Here is a 24493-nt window from a genome sequence, read left to right as displayed (position 1 = left end):
GAGCCGAAACGCCGCCACAGTCCGTCGTCGGAATCTCCAAGCATCGCCGCGAACCTGTTGGTCCCTTGGGAGAGACCCGAAAGTTCACGGCATCAAGGAGTTGGATAGTTTGGGCAGCTGAACAGGCTCTGGCAAGTTGTTGGTCGAGAGAGTCAAATGAGGCCATGGACACATTGGACCGTAAAAAAGAGCGCTTGATACGATCCGCAATGGCCGTTGGGCGTGCGGATACGATCAAGCGTCTTTGGCGGGAGATTTGGAACTTGGGGAAGGCCAAAGAGAGGGCAAGGGATGAAAGGTAGATGGGTGATATGGGGGACGAGAGGAAGAGGCCGCGGTGTTGGTGATGGGGTGAGGGACGCCTCGGTGATCCTGCATGCCAACGGTGGTACACAAACGGTGCCTCAGTGCTCCAACGTGTACCATGTCTAGGCATGGCAGGAAGCCGAGGCCATTCCGGCGGGAATGGTAAGTAACTCCCCTTGATTCCTTTGGATGAATCGCTTGATGCTAACTGAAAAACAACACCGGCGTCATTTCGACTCGCTGGTGATTGCAGATACCACAAAGACCATTCAGATTGGTTCCCTGGGGATGCCGGCAAATGAGCCCGACTGGTTTGTGCGCCGGTATCGTCTAAGTAAGTTACAAAGATGGCAGGTAGTTTGCTCTTGATGCCGGCGTGAGGACGGTTGGTTGACGCAACCTGGTGCATGCCGGACTGCTGGAATGCCGGAGCTTCCATGTCTCTGGGGTTTCGGCGGAAGAACCGACGGAGTACCCACCACGGCGATGGCTTCTTTTCCTGCGTGCGAGGGCCGGCGTTGAGCACATCGTTGAGCCCACCGTTGAGCCTATTTCGGCTTTTTTGTGGCTGGCTACCACAGAATAGAGCCAAGTGTGCCAGTGCAGATTGTGTTTGAACGACATGTTGCTGAAGCGACTGCGTTGCTGCGCCTTTTTGGATGAAAACGATGGCCAAAAGTGCACTCTCCCATTCACTTGCAACGAGAATGAATTGTGGTTGGAAGTGCAGCAGAGGGGACGTCCTGGAAAAGGCGGGATGATCTGCACTGCACTTCGGCCCCACCCAGGCGACCCCCAAGCAAAGCAATGCGCCCCCAACGAAGGCCAGCGAAGGCTAGGACTCAGGAGCTCTGCCCGCGTCTTCGTCATCGCCGTAACCTTCGAGCTCCCCCTCCCCTCGTCCCTCCCGTGTGCGGGGCAAGTCAGGTCACCTCAGCCGTTCCAAGCTTGAATCAATAATCCAAACCAGCAAGCTTCCTTCTGTTCGGATTTTCTTTGGCGGTCAACCTATCTCAGCGTCTCTTTTTATACCTTCCTTCCTCCTCTTCTCAAGCTCCCAACAGGCCTGAAAAAAGAATGGCGCCGTCCAGAGACACCCGCCAGCCCGGCAAACAGGGGGAGTGGTACCTCGGTGACGCAAAGAAGCTCCGCGAACAGCTCGATGGCTTCCTCGCCGACGTCCCCGACCAGATCGACGGCAACGCGCTCCCTGTCCCTGGCGCTCGTGTCATCATCGCCCCGTGAGTCTGCCTGCATCTACAACATACTCTTTCCAGCTTGTCTACAAAGTCATATCATGACCAACGTCGCAAGAACCTCATGCTGACAACAGTGACGTAAACCCAGCCACGCGGGTTACACCTACTCGGGCGCCACGGCGGCGTGGGCATACAAGGCTCTCGATTTAAGCAAGGCGAAGCGTGTCTTCCTCCTCGGGCCCTCGCACACATTCTATCTCGCCGACTGCGCCGTCACGGGTTACTCCAACTACGGCACGCCGTGGGGCAACCTCCGCGTGGACCGGCAGGTCGTCGACCGCCTCCGCGACGAGCTTGACATTCCCAAGATCCCGACCGCCAACGACGACAGGGAGCACTCATTGGAGATGCACCTGCCCTACCTCTGGGTCCGCCTCGAACAGACCTTCGGCGCTTCGCCCGACGCCTTCCCGCCCGTCGTGCCGATTCTCATCGGTGACAACGACGAGGCCGGCGAGAAGGCCGTGGGGAAGTGGTTGGCCGAGTACCTCCGGGACCCGGACAACGCCTTCATCGTCAGCTCCGACTTCTGCCACTGGGGCCGGCACTTTGACTACACTGTGTACTCCCCGGATGGCACGCTCGACAGCCTGCGTAAGTTGCGGCCGGTGGGCCCCGCGCCCGAGGGGCCTCCGATCCACGAGACGATCAAGCTGGTGGACGACCTGGCGATCGAGGCCATTGGGACGGGCAGGCACGGCAGCTTCTACAACAACCTGAAGCAGACGAAGAATACGGTGTGCGGGCGGCACCCGATCGGGGTCACGATGGCGGCGCTCGAGGAGCTCGGCGGCGGGCACCGGTTCAAGTTCATCCAGTACCAGCGCAGCAATCTGGTGACGGTGCCGGGCGACACGAGCGTGAGCTACGTCTCGGCGTACGCCGTGGTATGATTCTGGGGTCAGTGGCACGATGAGTAATGAATTGTGAAAGCTCAAAGTTCGAGGTCAAAGTTCGGGGGCTCTGTATTAACAACGTGGTTCGGGCGCCACGTCACGACGTGAGGAGTTTGATGGCTTAGACACACACGAGTTTCACCTGCTTTCCAATGGAGAGGGCGGGAGAGAGAGAGACACGGAGGGAGACGCAGTGACAGAAACAGAGATGATGTCGATGGAGGGAGCTTCCCCACCAGGTTCCGGGCGCTCTACTTAGAAACCGTGTTTTGATTGACTACGCCGTCTGAAAGCGCGCCGGGTGGTCAAAGACACACGGGACCCGGCACCAGGTAGCAAGTGACATGACGACAAAGGCTAGATGAGTAATGACCAGCGGTTTTTTTTTGCATAAAGACTCGGGTCTGATGTCGACGGTTGCCGTCTCGCACGGCACCCCGGCAAGGACGGGTCCTCGACGAGCATGACATTTTGAACGGACCGAGAAAGAAAGAAAAAAGTGAAAAAAGGGCGGAGGGAGGGCCGTTGTCTGTCCCGTTCGGGATGATGTAGAGGCGGGCGGGGCTGGGATTCCAGAGGAGGAGGATCCTGGGCGCTCGGCAGCACAGCCCTACCGTCTCTCTCCCTGCTGCGCCGGTGCGGCGCCAAGGGAGGGTGGGATGAAGTGTTAGTGGTAGAGTGGTGGTGCTGGCGGTGCGTGTCAGCTTCGCCCAAAGCGGCACGCTACGCGGCAGGCCACGGCAGGCTCGCCGGCGTACACTACACAGCTGACTCTCCACCGTGGAGGTCGGGAATGTGAAGGGCAAAGACTCATGGCATGGCATATGGCTAATGGGCTTATGGGAGGCAATGGTACAATCAACTATCTCACTTATTACCGCGCACCGTGTGCATGGCATGTGAGTGCGGAATGCAAGACAGAGAGCATTGGCTTTGATGTTGCGAAGGAGTGAGGGGATATTCCCCGTCGGCAACGGCAAGAGAGTTTGTAGACCCGATCTCGACTGGGCACGCATCTACTTCGAAAATAGTAATGGTGCTGGTGTGTGTGTGTGTTGAACATGGTGTGGCGAAGGCTGAGGAAAGACTTTGGAGCTGAGTTTCCTTGGCGAGCTGAGCTTGTTATTGACTTGCTGCTGTTGTCCCAACCCGAAAGAGGGGAGAGGGGGCGGAGGCGGAGGTGGTAGCTCGTCATCTAGTTCGTGATTGGAATCTGCATGGCGAAGGTGCTAGGCAGCTAGATTTCCGAGGTAAACCAGGACGGTGCTGACGATGGGCTTACGGCTTGCATAGAACCGGATCTAATTAGGGCGAAGGAAGATGAGGTTTACAGGGGGGGCTGTGAGAGAGACGAGAAGCTGCGAGACTGCGAGAGACAACGGGAGACGGTGAGAGTGAGTGAGGGTTCCTGAGAAGGCGTATCCGCAAGCAGACAAAGGAGACAGGGCAGGCAGTCCGAGGCAGTGGACAGGCGGCTTGCGGTAGCTGCATGTGTTAGCTTTTCGCGTTTCCGTTCCGAGAGCGTAAGCTGAGGAAGCGAAGAAGCGGGGTGAGGTGGTCGGAAGGATTGCTTGATTGATTGAGTAAGGAGCGAGGTGACCCCAATTCGATTGTGATGAGAGCGGGATAGGATGGGATGAGGAGACGGATGTGGTAGTGTTGAGGGGTTTTAAGAGGCTGGATTCCCGTTTCCCGGTGGCCGTCGTGAACCTGCATCCGTTCTGTCTCTCGCATTCTTCGAGTCGTTGCTTGGTGTTTCTTCAGACTCGATCATCGGCTGCATTCCTCGAAAGCCACGCACCCGGTTCGTCTCGACTCGACTCGACTCGACTCAAATCGAATCAGCCCAGTGTGACGCTGCCTCGCCCGTGACCCGTTTGACAGGTTCACGACGGACGCTGTGAAATTGATCGATACCCGGCAACCCATACGGAAAAGGAAAGAGAGAAAGGAACAGAGAGAAGAGTCAGAAGACTCGTAAGAGAGAGAGCCTCGTTTCGAAGGAGGAGACATCTGGATTCGCAGCTTCCGTCTTTTTTTAACCGGCCAGCGAAGGGTCACTCCTCGTGTCTAAAGTACCCCGTACCAAGGAAAGACCCACGAAAGGGACGAAGGAACCCACCAAAAAAAAGGGGGGAACACTACCTTACAGAGGGTACTCCTCCAACGCAGAAGGTGCCCAGACGCCCAGAAAATCCAGATTCTTGGAAGGAACCGGATTCGATTGGCTCACGACTCCCGCCATCAACATCCCTGTCTGAGTGTCTGTCACCGTTCGCCATCGTCGCAATCGTCGTCGTCGTCGTCGTCTCTGGGGCGTCCGTCACAGGCCATCAAGACGAGGACTGCACCAACCAGAGAGTCCTTCTCAGAAGGACCAGTGTGCTGCGCAAGGCAAGGCATCAATCAGCATCCTTCACCCCGCACGTTTAGCCTTTGGCTCTCGCATTGGCACAAACAGCAGTCAGTCAGCGACGGCGCATAAGAGTCCAGGTCGCATGCGCAAAGGCAGAGCAGCTCGGGCTTCATAAAAAAAAAAAAAGTAGCGACGACGAGAGAGGAGAGAAAAAGGCTGAGAGAGACTGAGAAAGACCGAGAGTTGCCCATTTCAGTCAGCACCGACACCACCATCAACATCCAAGGAGACAGGGCGCATTAATTTCAGCATCCAGCATTGGGTCATCTTCCCGCCAGCGCCTCAAGTTTATTCGCCTCGGTCGCCCGCCACCTGTAACACAGTTACACAGAGAGGGCCGGGACCAAGCTTCAGGGTCCAATCCTCCACGCTCCTCGCCCAATCAGCCGCCGCCGACGGCACCCGCCTGAGTCGAGACAAACCAAGCACTACCAAGCACTGGAGACTCAGGCTCAGCGAAGAGCAGTGACAGACAGACAGACAGACCTGAGAACAAGTCTGAAGAGTTCGAGAAGAGAAGTGCCCCTTTCTCGTGCCTGGGGTTGCATCGTCGCCGCCCGTGCATGCAGGTACCTCGCCAAGCCGCCCTCCACCGCGAATTACACTCACACTCAATCTCACTTTTACTTTCACCTTCGTCCTCACGCTCACAACTCGTGACCGCCGCCTTACTCATCCTATCACCACGACCACGACCACGACGTCCGCCATTTACATCAAAAAACCCGCCGTCTTCTAGAAATACTAGAGACCAACTCGACAAACCATCGGTGCATCAACGCTGCTGGTACATCCCAATTCCCCAATCCGCCCCGGGGCCCCTCCAATCATCTCTCGTACTGGGCCCTCGAAGCTACCTAAACGGCGATCATTCCGCCGCCAGGACCACCCCGAGCACCGCGCCCCCCTGGTCCCGAACGGACAATTCGAATTTCTGCTACAAAGAAGCGCTTCAAGCCACACGACACGTTCCTGCGTCGGTGGATATTGTATTTGCCGCCCATTCGCCTCGTCTCGCTTCTCCTGTTCCCCCAGTCAGTCTCCCTCGCTGTCAGCAGCAGCAGCAGCAGCAGCAGCAGCAGCAGAAGTACGGTGCAGAGAGCAGCACTGTTCATCCCCCCACCCCCCTGCTCCCATCGACCTAAGAACGAGCCCGACACTTCGCCATTACCACACACACACACCACCACCGACCGATTCGATTCGTCTCATCCGACCGACTGACCGTCCGTCCCCCTTCTTCTCAGTCTTCGCCCTTTTCTGCCCGTACTCAACCTTGCTTCTTTTCTGCCACAAATTCCAACCAAAACATCAACAACAAGGCATCATCTTCCTTCCTACCTGCTGCGCGACTCTCCACTCTTCCTCATTCAAGACTCTCCGGGCGATTAACAAATAACAATTCGCCCTCGAGCGCCTATCGAGCCCGCATCATCGTCGCGCAAGGAAGAAGCCTTCGCGCTTCGCAGAAGCAACATGAGTGTCAGTGTTTCACCCCAAGCCCTCGCACTTCCCGTGTTTCGCCCGCCCGTCCCTTGCCCTGCTGCCGTTGCTGTTGCTGTTGCAGCACGTTGCCTTGCCCTACCTACCGACGTTGCATCACGTCCTGTCGTCCTCTCGTCAATCGCACGTTGCCGTTATCGTTCCCCCCCTTCTCGAAGTCGAGAAGATCGAGGAGAAAGTCCACCACCCACCACCAACCCACCCACACCCCCCTTCCAGTCGCCGTCTCCCGTCTGCCCCTGGCCGCACAAACTTTTGACTTATTGCCATCACCACCAACCTTCTTTGCACATCATCCTACTTGCTTCAGCCTGGTTGCGTTGCATTTCCCCCATTGTGTCCTTCCTTTTCAATTTCCTTTCGCGCCCTTTCCTCGTCGACACCCTTCCCCCTACTACCTACCTCATCGGACGCCGACCGAGCCACCGTTGTCCGTTGAAACTAACATTATGGCGCAGTACGGGTATGTTTCTCTCTCTCACGGAGCCGACGGGACACACGACGACGAGTACGACCTTTCCGATCGCGGAGTACTGACAGACACGGGTAGATACGGTGGTCGCCAGAACCCCTTTGACCAGCGGGATGATGGTCCGGGAGGATATGGAGGTGCTCCCGCCCCTTCTCCCTATGGCGGTGGGAACAGATACAACAACCAGGGACCAACTATGGGTAGGGACCTTGACGGTACGACCTGGCCGCGACGGTCGTATACGCTCCATTGCTGACCCTGTGTGTGTCTCTCTCACCAGGAACCAACGTTGAGATGGAATCCCTCGCCCAGAACGCAAGCGGCTTCGGCCAGTCGGACCCTAACGCGATCCTCAACGAGTGCCGCTCCATCGACCAAGGAATCGACCAGATCGAGGCCAACCTGAACCAACTGCGCATGCTGCAGGAGCGCACCCTCACCGATGCCGACACGTCGGCCAGCTCCTCCACCGCGCGCCAGCTCGATGCCCTGTCCTCCGAGACCATGACTATGTACCGCTCCCTCACCGACCGCGTGCGCACCGTCAAGTCCAGCCCCGACGGCCAAACCCCCAGGAACTCGCCGCAGGTCGGCCGCGTCGACCGTCGTCTCAAGGGCGCCATCCAGCAGTACCAGCAGGTCGAATCCGCCTTCCGCAAGCGTACCCAGGACCAGATGGCCCGCCAGTACAGAATCGTCCGCCCCGATGCCGACGAGCGCGAGGTCCGCGAGGCCGTCGAGGACGCCGGTGCCGGAGCCCAGATCTTCCAGCAAGCCGTCATGCAGAGCGGTCGCCAAGCCCAGGCTAATGCCGTGCTCAACGCCGTTCAAGACCGCCAGGCCGCCCTGCAGAAGATTGAGCAGCAAATGGTTGAGCTCGCACAGCTGTTCCAGGACATGGACGTGCTGGTTGTCCAGCAGGAGGCTGCCGTTACCCAGATCGAGCAGAAGGGCGAGGAGGTCGTCGAGAACCTCGACAAGGGCAACCAAGAGATTGGGGTTGCAGTCAACACGGCGCGCAAGACCCGCAAGAAGAAGTGGTGGTGCCTGGGTATCTGCGGTAAGTGTGCACCTACGGACGAGGCTTGGAGACCGGCCACTGATCTAGCGCAGTCCTCATCATCATCATCATCGTCGCCGTCGTCGCCATCTACTTCACCGTCATCAAGCCCCAACAACAACAGCCCGCCAGCAATCCCGCCAAGCGCAGTATCCAGCTGCCAGAATTCTCCGTCACCGTGCCGCTCGACACTGGCGCCGCACACCCGCAGCTGTTCAAGACGACGAGCCGAATCATGCGCCGCATGGTCCGGCCGGGTGCCACATGGGAGCCGACCGCCAACGCACAAGACACCGCTCTCATTTCGCGTTTCGGCGGCAAGGTCGACATGCCTGCCGCCCGAAACTAGATGGGAGGCTCACCTTGCCCTCCCGACTCTGTACAAAATACCCACCAAACCACCTTTTAACCACACCCGCCTTCTTCCATCAACCCCGAGGTGTTTCTCCTATCACCAGTATACCGTCCCTCCGACTTGACGTCGGGATCGATTTCTCATCACCGTTACCACTTAAGAGCTTCTCTCCCAGTTTTTATAGACGGACTGATCATGGAAGGGCTTCCTTGATATCTTTTGCTGGTTGGGGCGATGGAGGCAAAAAAATTGCAGAGATGAAGCCTGGGAACCCAGGCCCCAGGGAAAACGGAAAAACAACTTACTCGTAGGGTGTTTTTGTATACCCCGTTACCAGAACTTTCTTTACTGTTGCACCCCGACATGCTCTTCTTTTTTGCCCGTCTTGGATTCGGAGGACCTTCTGAGGAGGATACTATCGACCAATCATGCGGGCGTTGTGCGACTCTCTGACTGTTGTTCCTCTTTGTTTATTTTATTTGTTGCATCAGGGGCGTTAGCATGAGTGCTCGTAAATATAGTCAGCTTTTAACTCGTACGCTTTTTAATACCGGATGGCGGGTCCGAAACTTGGCGATGCATGCGTGCTTGATGTGTAGGTATAGAGTTTGCATGCGGGCGGCGGTGGCGACGATCCGTGAGACCGTAACGCCAACCCTTTTCTCGTGTAGTCATCCCGGTCTGATGGCAGGTGAAGTCTTGAGACGGGAGCCGATGATTCCAGGTCTCTTTGGAGGCCTGTTTCGTCCTCATATCTTTATAGTCCCGTAGGCGTCGACGCACTGGTGTTTAACCTGGCTAGGCGCCTGGGACACCTCGCCGCCGCTTGTTGTCGTCCGTCATTGGCATGTCCGTCAGGGCCCGGCTTGCAATTTGGCCTGGAGGCATGTGTCGGAACAGAATCGGCACCGGATCTCGGGATTAATCCGGATCCGGGCGAAAGTGGGGCAGCAGCAGCCCATACTTTCACCTTAGCAGGCGCGCAACCCACCTACTTTCTAGTTAGTATAGCAACCCCCAGTTACCACCCGAAGCCATTACGAAACCTGTGAATAGCTTTATATTAACTGAACCTTCCACCCTATAATATTATACTAATACTAATTAGTGATATCTACAGGTATTACAGAGTAGTAAGGTTGAATTTATTACAAAGAGACAATAGTAAGGGTATTATCCCCCTATTGTACTAACTATAATTATTAGCAGTAGTTCTAACTAGCTAACCTCTAATGCGTCTATTACGCTATTTTCAATAGCCTCACAGATAATAATTAAAGGTATAGTTTAACTACCCCTTAATTAGCTGTCTAGTAGTTAAGAATACTATTACTTTATCTATTTTAACTACTTTACTATTAAGTTAAATAGCCTCCTTAATTTATTACTAAGAAACCTTCCCTTTCTTTGCATTAAATTATATTACATAAAATTACCTCTCACCTTCCTTTACTTTCCACCTACCTAACCTAACCTTTATTAACTTTACCTACTAATAGCTAAGTTAGGGTTTTCTTTCCCTATTAATAACTTTACACCTTTCGTCTTTTTAATTAAATAAACTATTTAATTGCACTATTCACTTGCACTATTCACTTTAACTAAACTAGCATCTAAATACCTTTACTTTTAATAAATTAACTAAGGGATCTAAGGGATTAATAGTAGTAATTTCTCTATTAAATAAATGTATACGCCCCTAATACTTTAGCTAAAGGGAAATGCCTATAATTGTAATATTATTTAACTGCATTCTTTATAGTCCCTTAGCTCCTCTTTTTCTCTATTTTCCCTTATTTAACTTTACTTTACCCCCTATAGGGGAATTTGCGCATTATTATTAGTTATTATATTAACTATTTATTTATTTAACTAACTTTCTATTAGTAAAAATAGAATAATTAATATCCTACTAATATACTTAAAATATATTAACTAAGATACATAGGATTACCTAATAGTTACTCTAGATAAGGTAACTAAATTGCAAGTTAATACCTTTATTACTAGAGCTATTATAGAATAGTAAATTAAAGGACTTATTAGCTCTAATCTATAGGAATAATTCACCCTTAAGTTTAATAAATAGGCTAAAGAGACCTTTAAATTAGACAGTAGATTTATAATTAAGACTCTTTACAATTACCTCCTTTAATACAGAGTATTTATTAAATAGGGCTAAGGCTATAGAAAGGTCTCTATAAATCTTACAGATACCCTTAATTAAGATAACTATTACTATTAGTTATTAGAGGAGTTTAATAGATAGTATAAGAAAGACGCTATCTTCTAAGGGCATTACTAGGTTAGCAATTTTATTGCTAATATTACTATACTGCTAAGGAAAGGTAATAAGATTTGCAAAGAAATAGAGTAACTTTACTAGTAATTGAAATTGCAATCTACTATACTAGTAGTACCTCCCCTACCTACCTATTTATATACCTTCTACTTTACGGATAATAACAACTACCTTGCCTCTAGCAGTTGAAATCTACTACTGCCTAAGAGATTCTTCCTTAATTAACAGCCTTATTAAAGCCCCTTTATTGCACAAGGGTAGTTAGCGCTACTAGCTGGAAACTCCCCCTTTATTCAGTGCTCATCCGGGCCTCCCTTACGCGATTATAAGGAGCCTTTCAGTAATCCTCATCATCATCACTAGGTGCCCAGCAGCCTTACCCTTACTAGCGTTCACCTGCATGAACTCGCGCCCGGACGGGGCGTGCGGGTTGCCACCCCGAGACTTACCCTAGGCGGGCAATGTAATTAGCGCAATGCATTGGGCAGGGGGATACTACAATTGCAATAGGCGCTGCAATAACCCTAACCCCTTTAATTAACCTTTACTAAAGTAGTTAAGTAACCTCTTAAAGCTGTACTTAAGCAATAATATAAAGTATAATAGTAAGAAATATAATATTCTAAATATTAAGCTTATAATCTTCTGCAAAAACTACTACAATATAGGAATCTTAAGTAATGCAAGTTACCTAGCTATTACCTTCCCCTTTATACTAAAGAGTAAGGCTTACAACTTTTATATTTAGTAACTTTATATAAGGGTACCTTAAGACTTTTTTATCTTTATTAATACAGTTAGATATTAATTTAAAATAAAAGAGACTATTAAGGCCTATCTTACTAATAGTAATAAATCTCCTTTTATTAAATTAAGTTATTAGAACTTAGCAAAATAAAGAGTAAGATTCTTAAGTTAATAATCTTTTGTCTTAATATTATTTAAAGGGTACTTCCTTTATTATACTAGACTAATAACTTCTTTAGACTATAGCTCTTAAATACCTACTGAAGTATCCCTAAGGCTAGACTTTACCTCTATAACCTAGTAGTTACACTTAAAGGAGTCTACAGCTAGCTCTAATTAGTAATTACAACTACTAAATATAAAGTAAAGGCTACTAGTTAATTTATTACCTATAAGCCTTATAATAAGTACTACTATACCCCTTAATAGTACTTTATAAATTGTACTTACTATAGTAATAGTAAGAATAACTAATATAGAGGTAAAGAGTAGAATTAATAATAAATAACTACTCTATACTAACTAACTGCAAGTATTATATTTATAAGTAGTAAGGCTACTATTTAATAAAGTATACCCCTAAGGAAAAGCGTACAGCCTATAAGAAATATAGGGCTAATAAGTAGACTAAAGGAAAAACTAGTAATACAATATACTATATATTCCTTACTAGTTATAAAAGTAAAGACTCTTCCTTTACTAATAAAAATAGTAAGGAGAATCTTACTTAATACCTATAGAGCATTATAATTAAAGAAGGACCCCTAACTAAAGCTAATAATAATAAGTCCTTTTATATAATTAATACCTACTTTAGTAAGACTAACTTTAATAGAAAGGCTATTATAAGCTAGTTAGCTAATTAATCCTTTACTTATTACTTAACTAAGGCTAACCTAAGTATTTAGCAGTACATCCAAAAAGTGCAGCCATTTAGCCTAACTAATAATCTAATTAATAATCTAAATAATCTAAAGGCAATAATATCTCCCTTACTAACCTTCCTTCTTAATTAATACTTATTAGAAGTCTTTTAAGGGATCCTACTAAATACAGGTGCAGTAGGCTATTTAATAGCTAAATACCCTTAAGTTATTGCCCTTTAATATATTCTACTTATAGAGATTAATTTAGAGGAAAAGGTAACTATTTATACTCTACTTAGGCTAATTAACTTTTACATTATACCTATTAATACCCCTTTTCTCCTCTACTTTTACAATATAAATTGCCTAAAGATTTAATTTAATAACTTTAATAATATTCTTTACTAGGGAGATATTACTATACTAATTGTAAGAAAATAGGGCTACTTATAGATTCTCCTAAGCCTACTAGAAAAGGTTATTACTATAGGAAACTATATAACTAAAGTTAAGTTAAAATGCCTTTACTACTAATTTAAGTACCCCTCTATTTATTAACTTTATAAGCTCCTTTACAAAGCTAAGTAGAAAGTCTACTTTAATACTATTTAGAGATTAATAAAGTACTATTACTACTACTAGCTATACAGCTAAAGCCCTTACTACTTCTATTTTACTATTAAGAATACTAAAGACTACACTTTTAATTATAAAATTATTATTAATATTATATACCTTAATAGTAATAAGCCTACTCTTTACATTATTAACTCTACTACTACCTTTAATACTGCAAGATTCCTAAAGGATATCTTAGCAAAGTCTATATAGGAAGTACTTTAGCTATACTAGATTAATATATACTAAGGCCCTCTAGACTAAATTATTGCAAATACTAATAGAAACTTTATAGCTACTAAATTTCACTATAAAGCTAAAGCTATATTAATTAATATTAAGATTATCCCTATTAAGAGCTATTACAGTATTAGAAAGATTAAGAGATACTATACTACTGTATATAGGGTATATAAGATTATTTAAGAGGAATACCTAACTCTACTAAGGGACTCTACTCTTTAGGGCACTATTAAGTCTATTAATAATACTACTAAACCTAATAGCCTTATTCTAACCCTCCTTATCTTTAGTACATACCCCTAAATAACTAATAGCTCCCCTCTATTACTAGACATTACGCAATATATTAAGGCTATTCGCAAGGCTAGTACTACTATTAGAAAGATCCACACAAAGAGATAAATTAATAATACTCTTACTACGCACAATAGCCTAAATACCTCAGCCTTAAAGAAGATTGCAATTAAATTACAAGTATGCATATAGTACAAAAAGAAGGGATAAACTAAACCCTATTAACTTATTAACATTGATAGAGAAACTTGCATAATTAATATTAATAGGCTGCAAGATTTTCAATTTACTATAGTTAAGCCCTATTATTAGGAGGACTCTAGTAACAATAAGGAGGGCAACAAAGGGATCTAAGTAACTACAGAAGATCTCTAAAGAATTAATAACTCTACTATTATTATTAAAATCCCTCAATAATGCAATAAGCCCCTCAAATTATTAATTGTCTTTGTAATTGAGGTACAAATAACCTTCCTCTCTAAAAAGGAGGCTACTAACTAGGCCCTTACTAAGAAGCTGCAAAGAGAGAGCATTATTACCACACCTAGCACCCTATTCAAGGAGTCTAATAGGAAGGAGGTTAACAACCTTATTAATTAAGGGATATTTAACTTTATCCTATTCGACCCTACCTACTACAAGAGCATTCGGATCTTCAAGTTAAGGATTATTAATAAAGTTAAGAATAAAATAACTAATACCCCCTTTAAGAAATCCTACTTAATTATACAGGGATACACTAATAATAGTAAGATAGCAATTCTAATGCAATTACTAACTATTTACTAGTTAAATTAATAACTAATTCTTACTCTTATAGTAGTAATTCTTACAATTAAAGAATTTAAACTATAGATTTATAATATTACTTAAGCCTACACTTAATTAACTTTAAGGCTTAATTAAATAATTCTTGCGCACCTTCTAATTTAAATTTAGAATAAATATTCTAAAGGGACTATTATAGAGGTAATAAAGCCTCTATATAGTATTGCAGAGGTAGGAACCTATTAGTAGGTAATATATATAAACTACTATAAAAAGAGTCTAAATAGAAATAACTATATATAATTCCTACCTCCTACTTACTGCAATTAAAAATTTATACTTTAGAATTATTAGAATGCAGACTAATAATATAATTAGCCTTAGTAATAGTACCTTTAAGAAGCTTAAGAATAAAGAGCTTAAAAATGCAGGGCTACTAGCTAAGCTAAAGGATTATTTATTAACTGCAAATCCCCTTATATTTAATAGTAGTATTATAAGTATAAATAATAATAAAAAAATTACTCTAAAGTAGAAAGAGTAGGACTTAAAGCTTAAAACTATTAACTTAAAGTCTGCAATAGCTATTAGTAAATACATTAAGTAGAGGGCTAGAGGCACTTATATTACTATAGTCTATTAGCTAAAAGCCTTATTTAACCTCTTAACTGCAGCCTAGTACTAATAACTTAGCCTAGAGGAGATTGCAACTCTTAATTAATACCTTAAGTAGTAGAAGAGATTAATTAATTAAGGGCTTAAATACATTCTATTAGACCTTGCAACTGCAAAGATCTTTATTTTTATTAATAGTTTATTTGCGAATAATACTAATCTTTTATTGCAAATTAAGTTTGTAATCCTACTAGCTAATAAGAAAGTTAATAATAATAATAGGATTTTTAAAATTAATAGTAATATTATTTATTTTAGCTCTACTAAGTTAAAGTAGGTTACTTAAAGTATACTAGCTTCTGAGGTATATAGCATAATTACTAGTGCTAATATAGTAGTTACTATTTTATCTACAATAAGAATAATTACTAGAAAGCTAGGAATACCCTTAACCCTAACTATTATATATACTAATTTATACTCCCTATATAAGTACCTAGTGAAACTAGGTATAACTTAGGAAAAGAGGCTTATAATTAATATTATAGCTTAGGTGCAGAGAGATAGAGAAGCGGCTCTACGTTTAAGCTGTAGGGGAGTCGTTGGCGAGGATAGTACGGATGATGTAGAGGCTGTTGTAGGAGAGACGCCCTGCCTGGACGATGAGCTCTTAGGAAAGCTCAAGACGTTTAACGAATCTGCGGGAAGCGCTGCCAATGAAGAACGCGACGAAGACCCCTGCGGCAATTGTACGAGAGAAGGGAGCTGACGGAGGGCAGATGGATCGATGGGAAGGATAACTCGGCCGACGCGATGACCAAGCGCAATCCGAATCCTGCACTTGAACGCCTCGTTTCCGCAAATAGCCTCAAGATCCGAATGGAGGGATGGGTCAACTGGACTTGAAGTGGCGATCGGGGGGATACAGCGGGAAGGAAGATGAAGGGCGGCAGCCACAGAGCCATTCGGAGAATGACAGACCCAAACGGAGGATCAGAACGGGAGGAATCAGGGGATCACGTGGGCGAACTACGTGACTTGTAAAAGTATAATACTTATCGTTTTTATTGCAGTATTGGAGGAATTGGGCCGATTCTGTTGATCTGGCGCGAAAAGGGCATTTTTCACCATAAAGAAAAGTTGCCAGTGTCGGAACAGAATCGGCACCGGATCTCGGGATTAATCCGGATCCGGGCGAAAGTGGGGCGGCAGCAGCCCATACTTTCACCTTGGCAGGCGCGCAACCCACCTACTTTCTGGTTAGTATAGCAACCCCCAGTCACCACCCGAAGCCATCACGAAACCCGTGAATAGCTTCATATTGACCGAACCTTCCACCCTGTGATATTATACCAACAGCATGGAATAGCACATTGGCGGGCGGTATCAAGGAATAATAAGGTAGAGAATCCGGGGTTGGATGCCACGGTTATACACGTTGACGGGAATCGAAGCAGGGGGTGGGGTTGGTTGGGGGTGGGGAGGGGTGTGGACGAGCCGCCCAGTGCCAAATTATCCGTACCAAGCAGACAGATCCGCATCAAAAGGAATATAATGGGGAAACGTGCCGGTAGCCCGGTACTTCTCGAAGTCGCCTGCTCCGATCGACGCCCGCGCGTCCGTCTCGGCGGTCCCGCGGATACATCGGTCTCCAGCCGCCGGCTTCTCCCGCCTCTTCCTCCACTCCCGGTAGTGAAACATCCCCCCCCCGCAGACACACACAAAGATATAAGCTGGCCCCGATCAGCAAAATCCCCTGCTCAGGATGAAGAAATGCTGGGAGGATACCGAGGAGGGATGGGTTGGATGTTTATCATTGTTGTAAACTGGGGGTGACTTGTGAATGCGACTGTGTCCAGCTAGCTCAACTTGGGTACTCTTGGGCGAGGGAACGGCGTCGCTCACTTGGCTGTTGAGGGCGCGCTTGTCTATCGTCGTCACTCTCCCTGTTTCTTACATGGTTGTTTGGGCTTCCTCTGCATTTATATCCTTGTAGATGGCGGGTTGCAAAACAGTAAGGCAAACCGAATCTACATGAGGCGTTATTCGATGACAATAAACCTCCGTTTTCTCGGAGTAATAGTCTCAATCATACGTGAGCTTTTGAAAAGTATGAAAATATGAAAAAGATGGGGAAAAACCCCTCATGCGTATTTCTTTATCCAGGAAATCAAGCTTAATCGGAACTGGAGCCGGGCGTCCGTTTTACTAACAGCCCACGTTCTCATATGTATCTGAGAAGGCGACCAACTGGCGAATGGCCTTAGGAGGCACAATGGCTTGCAGCGAGAGCGTTAGTCTCCATGCAACAGCATCGCGAGCAGCCGTACTCGCTTACGCAGTTGTCGGGTTCCAAAATCTCGGAATCGGAGAGAGAGGGGGGAGGGGCTTGAAAACCACTCTACTGGATCTCAACCCAGAAGAGGCCATGGACCCCTTATCCTGGGTAGTATGTGTTCCCAATCACGCCTGTACGCCATTATTTCTCTCTCTCTCTCTCTCTCTCACACACACACACACACACACCAAAGGATGGAAGGCATTAATAAGCCAGGCGTGTCATTCTGCTCCTCGTAAACACGGATCGAAAAGCCGGAGCGACCCCCTTAGGTCAGAAGTCCTTTGCAAAAAATTGCGTCCCAGTCAGATTTGGGGGGGTACACCAGAACAACTGAGCGAGGTTCTTATGCAGCGGGACGGTAAGACTTTGCTGACCATATTGCCATTGCCGGGGCTAAGATGTCACCATTTGCTGCATGGTAACTGGGCCTGACGGACGAAAGCAAGCCATTCGTCCTCATGTCACAAAACACGCCATGTCGAGCACCCGATTGTGTTGCCGCCGCTGATCCCCTACGGGACAGGATTTGGATGTGCAACGTCGTAGAAACAATGGCATACTATTCGAATCTTGTATATAACAATATACCGCGAGGTCCTTCTACCTATCAAAATGCATCGTTCTGTTTTCCCGACTGACAGATGGAGGGAAGAATTGTCTAAATACCAGGTCCCCGTCGTGATTCATTAATCGTTAATTGTACATACTTAAGCCGTCTGACTCCAATCTGGAGGAGGGAGGAGGCGGTGGGCCGACTCTCTTTTGATTTTCCAACCAAGGATTAGCATAATCCTCATCGGAGTGTGGGGGGACGACAACTTCTTACTTTACCCATAATAGAACAGCCTTGGAGCCTTTCCATTAAGCTCGGACAAAAAAAGCACCGCGAGGATGGATGGCTGGGAGCATCATCCCATCGTCGGTGAGCGTCACGCACTAGAGCCGTCTCATTCCTCTGTTTCCTTCTTGGGCTCAACCGCCCCAGGCTCGTACTTGTTCTCACGCGCCTTCTCGGCCCGGCCCTCGCCCGCCTTGACGACCCGCCGAAGCACGTTCATCCTGCGCTCGAAGTCCTCGAGGAGGGGCCCGTACTCGTCGCCGCCGGACCTGGCAACGGCGCTGCTGGAGCTGGGAAGGCTCTCGGCGCGGTCCCTGTCCCTGTCTCTATCACCGATCGCCGCGCCCGAGCCACCGCCGCCACTCTCATTCTCGACGCCGTCGATCTTGAGGACCAGGCCGCCCTCTCTCTCGCCTTCCTGGCGGGCGATGCTGGCGTCCGTCACGGCGAAGTCGGCGCTGAGGCTGGCGGCGGAGGAGACCTTCCACTGGCCGTCAGCGCCGGGGACGACGTCGATGAGGACAGCGCGGTTGGCGGGGTTTGGGGCCGGGGCCTTGGCGGAGCCGGGCTTGGACGTCGAGGCGGACGGTGTCGGGATCTGATTCGCCGAGTGGTGGGCCGCAAGGGCGGTCGTGAGGGTGTCCGGGTCGTCGTCGAGGAAGATGTACTTGACAGTCGGGTGGTGCGTCGAGTTGGCTGTAGAGTTGGAGACGAGGGTGAAGAAGCCGGCGGGATCGAGTTTCGGCGCGACGGGTTCAGCATCTGGTTCGCCTTCGGCCGCGGCGTCTGCGTCTGCGTCTGCGTTAGGGGAGGCAGGGCCGGGGGCGGGGATCGTGGTTGCGACGTCGGCGCCAGGCTTGGTGTCGGATGAGATACCGCCGAGGGCAGATTTCTGGTGCTGCAAGGATGACGACGAAGACGACGGGGCGGGCTGGTCAGCCTCGGGACGCGGGGACGTCGGGACGTCGGCCATCATCAAACGGTAGAGTTCTGCAGAGGTGACGTGCTTCTTGATGGGGGCGTATTTCCAGGGAGGAGAAGGGGTACGGGGGGGAGGAGGAGGAGAGGAGGGAGGGCTGCGAGACGAGGTGTTGGCGTTGACAGAATCCCTCGCGTCGCGCTGAGTGGCATCTTTTCCTGGAGAGAGATGGGAGCTGCGGTTGGGGGACTCGGCGATGATGAGGTGCAGGGAGGCCCGGGAGCTAGAGCTGCTAGGTGTCATAGTGGAGGCGGCGGCGGGCTCCATCGCGCTGGGGGGGGTGGAAGGGCTTATCGTTATCTCCACGTGACTAGTCCTGTGGGGGCACCTGATCTGGCATGTGATTTTGGTTGTATGGACCAACCTGCGATTTTGAGCATCTGAGAAGGCATTCGTGGAAGGGTCTGGGTAGCTGCGAATTTGAGGCGTCAACAGTGGTAGATATCTATAAATTGTATGTAGTACAAAATCTCGGCAAGCGTAGTTCTTCAATGCTTTGCAGACATGTCCAGAACCGAAGCTGTGAGTTTTCCAGCTCATTGGCTAAGGACTAAGGCCCAGTCAGCACGGGTTGAGCAGCTGTGTGTCACCAGGGGGTTTTATTGTCGGAAGCCCGCCGTAGTCAGAGAAGATTCTTTGAATGTGTCTTTAATGATTTGTCTTTGCTCATCGAGAAAGCTTTAGCCTCTAGTGAGGCATCCTCTGACATCCTCCGGTTCCAATGCCTTACGGTGTCACCATGAGTCCTGGGTATCTCAAACCTCAAGCCAATGCGCCCCAGCCAAACGCCAGTCAAAACAAACATATCAGAACGGAGACAGCGACAGTCCCTATGTCTCAACTGTCTCGTTCGTCTGGTCCGTCCACTCGAATTCTGAAGCCTGTCAGCGAGAGCCGCTTGCGACGACATGGGACGAAACTGACTTTGACGACACATGGGGCACTGGCCCTTTGCCGCGTCCTGCTTGATCCACTCCAAGATGCAGTGCTTTATGGGGTTTTGTCAGAGAGTTCTTGTAGTCAGCCAAAGAACGGACAAGGCTCCTTACCATATGGAAGTTGTGTCCACACTTGCCGGACACTGTGTGTTTGTTATGGTCAGTTGCATAATGGCGTGTAAGAAAGAACTTGGACGTACAGAGGCTGCAGTCATCGCCGGGGTATTTGCAGGTCGGACATGTGCCATCAAAGTGGACTTGGCAGATGCCACAGACGTCGTCCTCTGGGATGTCCCACCGCCACGTCGCGACGGTATTCCACCGGGTGATTTTGACCTTCATTGCGGGATCTGTGTTGTGTTGGTGGTGGTGGTGGTGGTGGTGATGGGCGAATTACCTTGCCGTATGGGTGTTTGGAGGTCTCAAACAGGTCTGGCGCAGAGGAGTGGTTTAATGCAGCCTGAGTCGTACCCTCTGGCCCTTTTCGCATGAAAGTAATTTCGGTGTCGTGATATGCGCTGTTGTTTATTGAAGTTGGGAAGGAAACGTGGGACTGTCAAATTGCGGGGCGCCGAAAAAAAGGGCCCCAGGAGCGGTCAATCATGTCGAATCAAAATGGCGACATGGCCCAAGCTCCCCGCATTCGCGCCAACCAACCGTTCCCACAGCGTGCGTCTCCACTGTTAAAAAAAACGGAGTCATGGTGACCGACCGGACCCCGACCTCCTCTCTCCTCCCGCTTATCACTGTCCGGGAACCAGTGAGCGCCCCCCCGTTTTCTGATTCTGGTTCTGGCCTGGTCTGGCCTGGGGCCCGATAAGAATATTCCCTATTATTACTGCCGCTTCTCCAAAAACCTGACGAACCACCCACCGGTCACGGCCAACGAACAGCGAATAGTGACGAGCGAAGGAGAGACAAACAGATCAAAAAAACCACAAGCTAGAAGAAAACGGTTGTGACGGTAAGCCTCATCCACGAGCTTCCCCTCTTTCCACCCCAAACCCCGCACACACTACCCAACCACCACATGCAATTGCCTCTGAGGCCTTGAGCTTTGCTCGTGATTTTTTTCCTGTTCCCTCAGTACCCCCTTCTGAGGGCATCCCCCCTCCTCCTCCTCCTCCTCCTCCCCGCCCCAGCGTTCCGGGCTGCCGTCCGTCAACACCACTGACCGACATTGACCGACACCGCTCCTCTCCTTCCTCCTCCCTCCGCTCCGACCCGGCGAACTACTCCTCTGAACTCATCTGACCATAGGGCCCAGCGCAGAACCAGGAGAAGATCCAGATCGGCACCATGGTTACGATTGCCATTCTCCGACCGGCGCGCGCTGTGAGGCTCTCGCAGTGGAATGCGCCCTCCTCCTTCAAGGCCGCCGGCGGTGCCGCCTTCACCTCGCGCCGTTCCCTCTCCTCCTACCTCGTCACTCCCAAGGAGCTGAACGAGGCCCTCAAGAAGAACCCGCCCTCCAAGATCAGTCCCGAGCCGCGCACCATCCCGCTGTGCGCCTCCTGGTTCCTCCCCAACGATGGTCGCACCGGCATCGAGGTGTTCCGCCAGCAGCGGATTCCCAAGGCCCGTTTCTTCGACCTCGACAAGGTCATCGACCGCCACAGCGAGTACCCGCACATGCTGCCCTCGGCCAAGGACTTCGCCGCGGCCATGAGCGAGCTGGGTATTCGCAAGGAGGACACGGTCGTCGTCTACGACACCAAGGAGCTGGGCATCTTCAGCGCCCCGCGCGTCGGCTGGACCCTCAAGATCTTTGGCCATCCCAAGGTCCACGTCCTCAACAACTTCAAGCTCTGGGTCGAAGAGGGACTGCCCACCGAGTCGGGCGAGCTCTACAACGTCGAGTGCTATACCTACCCGATCCCCAAGGTGGACGAATCCAAGGTCGTCGACTTTGAGGAGGTGCGCGAGATCGCGCTGGACCACAACAAGGAGGGCGCCGAGGGTGTGCAGATTATCGACGCCCGCTCGCCCGGCCGCTTCACCGGCAAGGACCCGGAGCCGAGACCCGGTCTGTCCTCCGGCCACATGCCGGGATCCATTAACATCCCCTTTAATGCAGTCCTGGACCCCGAGACCAAGGCCTTCTACCCGGCCGAGAAGCTGAGGCAGATCTTCCAGGAAAAGGGCGTCGACCCCGAGAAGCCCATCATCTCGAGTTGCGGAACCGGCGTCACCGCCTGTGTTATCGAGACGGCTCTCGAGGAGGCCGGATGGGGCTCGCCCGAAAAGCGCAGAGTCTACGATGGAAGCTGGACGTAAGTGCTTATACGTGTCGCATTGCAAAGTTATTTCACAGGCTAACTCGATACTTTCCTCTCTAGCGAGTGGGCACAGCGGGTCAAGCCCTCGGACTCGCTGATCAGAAAGGACGAGTAGGCGATTGTTGAGCGAGAAGAGTGCAGCGTCGAGTTGCTTCTAGTTGCGATACCCTCACCACCCCACTTCTGGTTTTTCTCTGGTTTTCATTGTACGATATCCGGCACATCTCACAGCTTTGGAGTTTGCATTGCGCATCGGGAGGAGGTCCGTCAGCCTGTTTCGTCGTTTGGGGAGGAGGGGAAGGGGAGAAGGAAGCAAGGAGGGTGGCGGGTGTATATAGGCCACGGTAATTGAATCACGATAATGGACACTGGACAATGACGACGAAAGGAGCCTATTGCACAGATTGTTGATGCGTGGTGTCGTGCCCCCTTGTTGGATGGGATCCTCTGCGTGACGGTTTGCCTGCATAGAGTCTTTCCTCTTCCCTTGTCTCGTCCGTCCAGGAGTGGGCTGCCGTTGAACTGGACCTCGAATTGAGCATGATTTATTGTAATTGGATAACCTCCATACGGAATGGGACATCCTTGACACACTGTGCTCGTTTTCGGTGTGTTTCGGTGAAGTCAGCTCGGTGAACATTGTGGACCCCCACCCTCAACCCCACCCTCTTCACCTTGAGTTTCTGCCTCGAAGCTCAGGCTAGTAGGGCTCGCCAAACACGACCCGGCGGCCGGCGGAAGGCACAATTGGGCAAGAGCGCAAAATTGCCCGGCCCTGACCGGCCACCACGCACGACCACCAGGACCCCCGCAAAAAAAGTTGTGAGTGCATCTCGAAATAACTTCCTCCCCTCGAAACACCACCAACCACCACCCCGACTAACCGGAGCAGCAGTCCTTCTCGCGCAACACCAATCCCTCCAACACCCACCCCGACGACACATTATGGCTGACCGTGGTGCAAGCGCCCCCCGTGGCGGCGGTGGTTTCGGATCCCGTGGCGGTGACCGTGGTCGTGGACGCGGCCGTGGTCGCGGACGTCGCGGCGGCAAGAGCGAGGAGAAGGAGTGGCAGCCCGTCACCAAGCTCGGTCGTCTCGTGAAGGCCGGCAAGATCCAGTCCATGGAGGAGATCTACCTGCACTCCCTGCCCATCAAGGAGTACCAGATCGTCGACTTCTTCCTGCCCAAGCTCAAGGACGAGGTCATGAAGGTGCGCGCACAAACTTTTACACAATTTCCCCTCCCCCGCCCCCGGGCCGGGACCGAGATCGAATTTCGCAGACGACGAAGAGACAATCGCCAATGCAGATGAGATTCTGGGTCCCCTTGGTGTCTGTTTTGAGGATGGCGGGGGGGAGGAGGATACGTTGCGACCGATTTTTTTGAAGAGGGGAATGCTAACCCGTGGTTTCTTTTCCCCCAATTGCAGATCAAGCCCGTCCAGAAGCAGACCCGTGCCGGTCAGCGCACGCGCTTCAAGGCCATCGTCCTCATCGGTGACTCCGAGGGCCACGTCGGTCTCGGTATCAAGACCTCCAAGGAAGTCGCTACCGCCATCCGCGCTGCCATCATCATCGCCAAGCTCAGCGTCATCCCCGTCCGTCGCGGATACTGGGGCACCAACCTCGGTACCCCCCACTCCCTGCCCACCAAGGAGTCCGGCAAGTGCGGTTCCGTCACCGTTCGTGTACGTATACTCACTCAACTCCCACGATGTCTCCCGGGTCGAGATTGGAAATGGACTTGGATTTGGAACTGGATCGTCCCTAACGTTTTGAATCGTGTAGCTCATTCCCGCCCCCCGCGGTACCGGCCTCGTTGCCTCCCCCGCCGTCAAGCGTCTCCTCCAGCTTGCTGGTGTCGAGGACGCCTACACCTCGTCCGCCGGTTCCACCAAGACGCTCGAGAACACCCTCAAGGCCACCTTCGTCGCCGTCTCCAACACCTACGGCTTCCTTACCCCCAACCTGTGGAAGGAGACCAAGCTCATCAGATCCCCTCTCGAGGAGTACGCGGACACCCTCCGCGAGGGCAAGAAGTACTAGAGCAGCGAGGAACGATGATGGGTTTTGTGAGGAGACGAGAAGAAGTTGTGGTGTCGGCTTCGGGATTTCTTCATGGAGTTGCGTGTGTTACACTGCATCGTTGGTTGGCCAGGGCATGACATTAAGGCTAAGGGCAAACTAGCACCGGATCTGAAAATAAAGATCACACATTGAATGCAGCCGACGGGTTTTTTTCAAAATATTATGGGCATGAATTTTACGATACTCGAGGGAACCGGTTGCATGGGCACAGTGATGTTGATTGAGAGCTGATGTTTAGGACGAGCCCTTCGACACTTGACAGCATCAACCACGAGAATACCGAGTGCGGCATCGATTCACCGACAAACA

General features: G+C 50.0%; 7 protein-coding genes across 7 annotated transcripts; 4 read left to right on the top strand and 3 right to left on the bottom strand.

The window, feature by feature from the left end:
* Nucleotides 1-1383: 1383 nt before the first annotated feature.
* On the top strand, nucleotides 1384-2458 carry CH63R_06074 (Memo-like protein; the record flags this gene model as incomplete). The annotated part of the gene is made up of 2 exons (XM_018301049.1): nucleotides 1384-1547; nucleotides 1654-2458. The coding sequence occupies 2 exons, from the start codon at nucleotides 1384-1386 to the stop codon at nucleotides 2456-2458; spliced, it is 969 nt and encodes a 322-aa protein (XP_018158899.1).
* A 4371-nt stretch (nucleotides 2459-6829) lies between these two features.
* On the top strand, nucleotides 6830-8261 carry CH63R_06073 (SNARE domain-containing protein; the record flags this gene model as incomplete). The annotated part of the gene is made up of 3 exons (XM_018301048.1): nucleotides 6830-7067; nucleotides 7133-7912; nucleotides 7966-8261. 3 exons carry the CDS (start codon nucleotides 6830-6832, stop codon nucleotides 8259-8261), a joined length of 1314 nt encoding a protein of 437 aa, XP_018158898.1.
* Nucleotides 8262-16232: 7971 nt separating this feature from the next.
* Nucleotides 16233-16421, bottom strand: CH63R_06072 (uncharacterized protein; the record flags this gene model as incomplete). Its single annotated transcript, XM_018301047.1, has 1 exon — nucleotides 16233-16421. One exon carries the CDS (start codon nucleotides 16419-16421, stop codon nucleotides 16233-16235), a length of 189 nt encoding a protein of 62 aa, XP_018158897.1.
* A 1587-nt stretch (nucleotides 16422-18008) lies between these two features.
* On the bottom strand, nucleotides 18009-19145 carry CH63R_06071 (uncharacterized protein; the record flags this gene model as incomplete). Its single annotated transcript, XM_018301046.1, has 1 exon — nucleotides 18009-19145. The coding sequence occupies one exon, from the start codon at nucleotides 19143-19145 to the stop codon at nucleotides 18009-18011; it is 1137 nt and encodes a 378-aa protein (XP_018158896.1).
* A 563-nt stretch (nucleotides 19146-19708) lies between these two features.
* Nucleotides 19709-20158, bottom strand: CH63R_06070 (Anaphase promoting complex subunit; the record flags this gene model as incomplete). Its single annotated transcript, XM_018301045.1, has 4 exons — nucleotides 19709-19752; nucleotides 19803-19866; nucleotides 19928-19959; nucleotides 20017-20158. The coding sequence occupies 4 exons, from the start codon at nucleotides 20156-20158 to the stop codon at nucleotides 19709-19711; spliced, it is 282 nt and encodes a 93-aa protein (XP_018158895.1).
* Nucleotides 20159-21115: 957 nt separating this feature from the next.
* CH63R_06069 (Rhodanese-like domain-containing protein) lies at nucleotides 21116-22210 on the top strand (the record flags this gene model as incomplete). Its single annotated transcript, XM_018301044.1, has 2 exons — nucleotides 21116-22089; nucleotides 22156-22210. 2 exons carry the CDS (start codon nucleotides 21116-21118, stop codon nucleotides 22208-22210), a joined length of 1029 nt encoding a protein of 342 aa, XP_018158894.1.
* Nucleotides 22211-23040: 830 nt separating this feature from the next.
* On the top strand, nucleotides 23041-24142 carry CH63R_06068 (40S ribosomal protein S2; the record flags this gene model as incomplete). The annotated part of the gene is made up of 3 exons (XM_018301043.1): nucleotides 23041-23307; nucleotides 23527-23784; nucleotides 23885-24142. 3 exons carry the CDS (start codon nucleotides 23041-23043, stop codon nucleotides 24140-24142), a joined length of 783 nt encoding a protein of 260 aa, XP_018158893.1.
* Between the last annotated feature and the right edge of the window lie 351 nt (nucleotides 24143-24493).

The sequence above is a fragment of the Colletotrichum higginsianum genome, chromosome 4 (genome assembly GCF_001672515.1).
Source record: "Colletotrichum higginsianum IMI 349063 chromosome 4, whole genome shotgun sequence".
NCBI classification, from domain to species: Eukaryota; Fungi; Ascomycota; class Sordariomycetes; order Glomerellales; family Glomerellaceae; genus Colletotrichum; species Colletotrichum higginsianum.
This window is presented reverse-complemented; position numbering and strand designations above follow the sequence as displayed.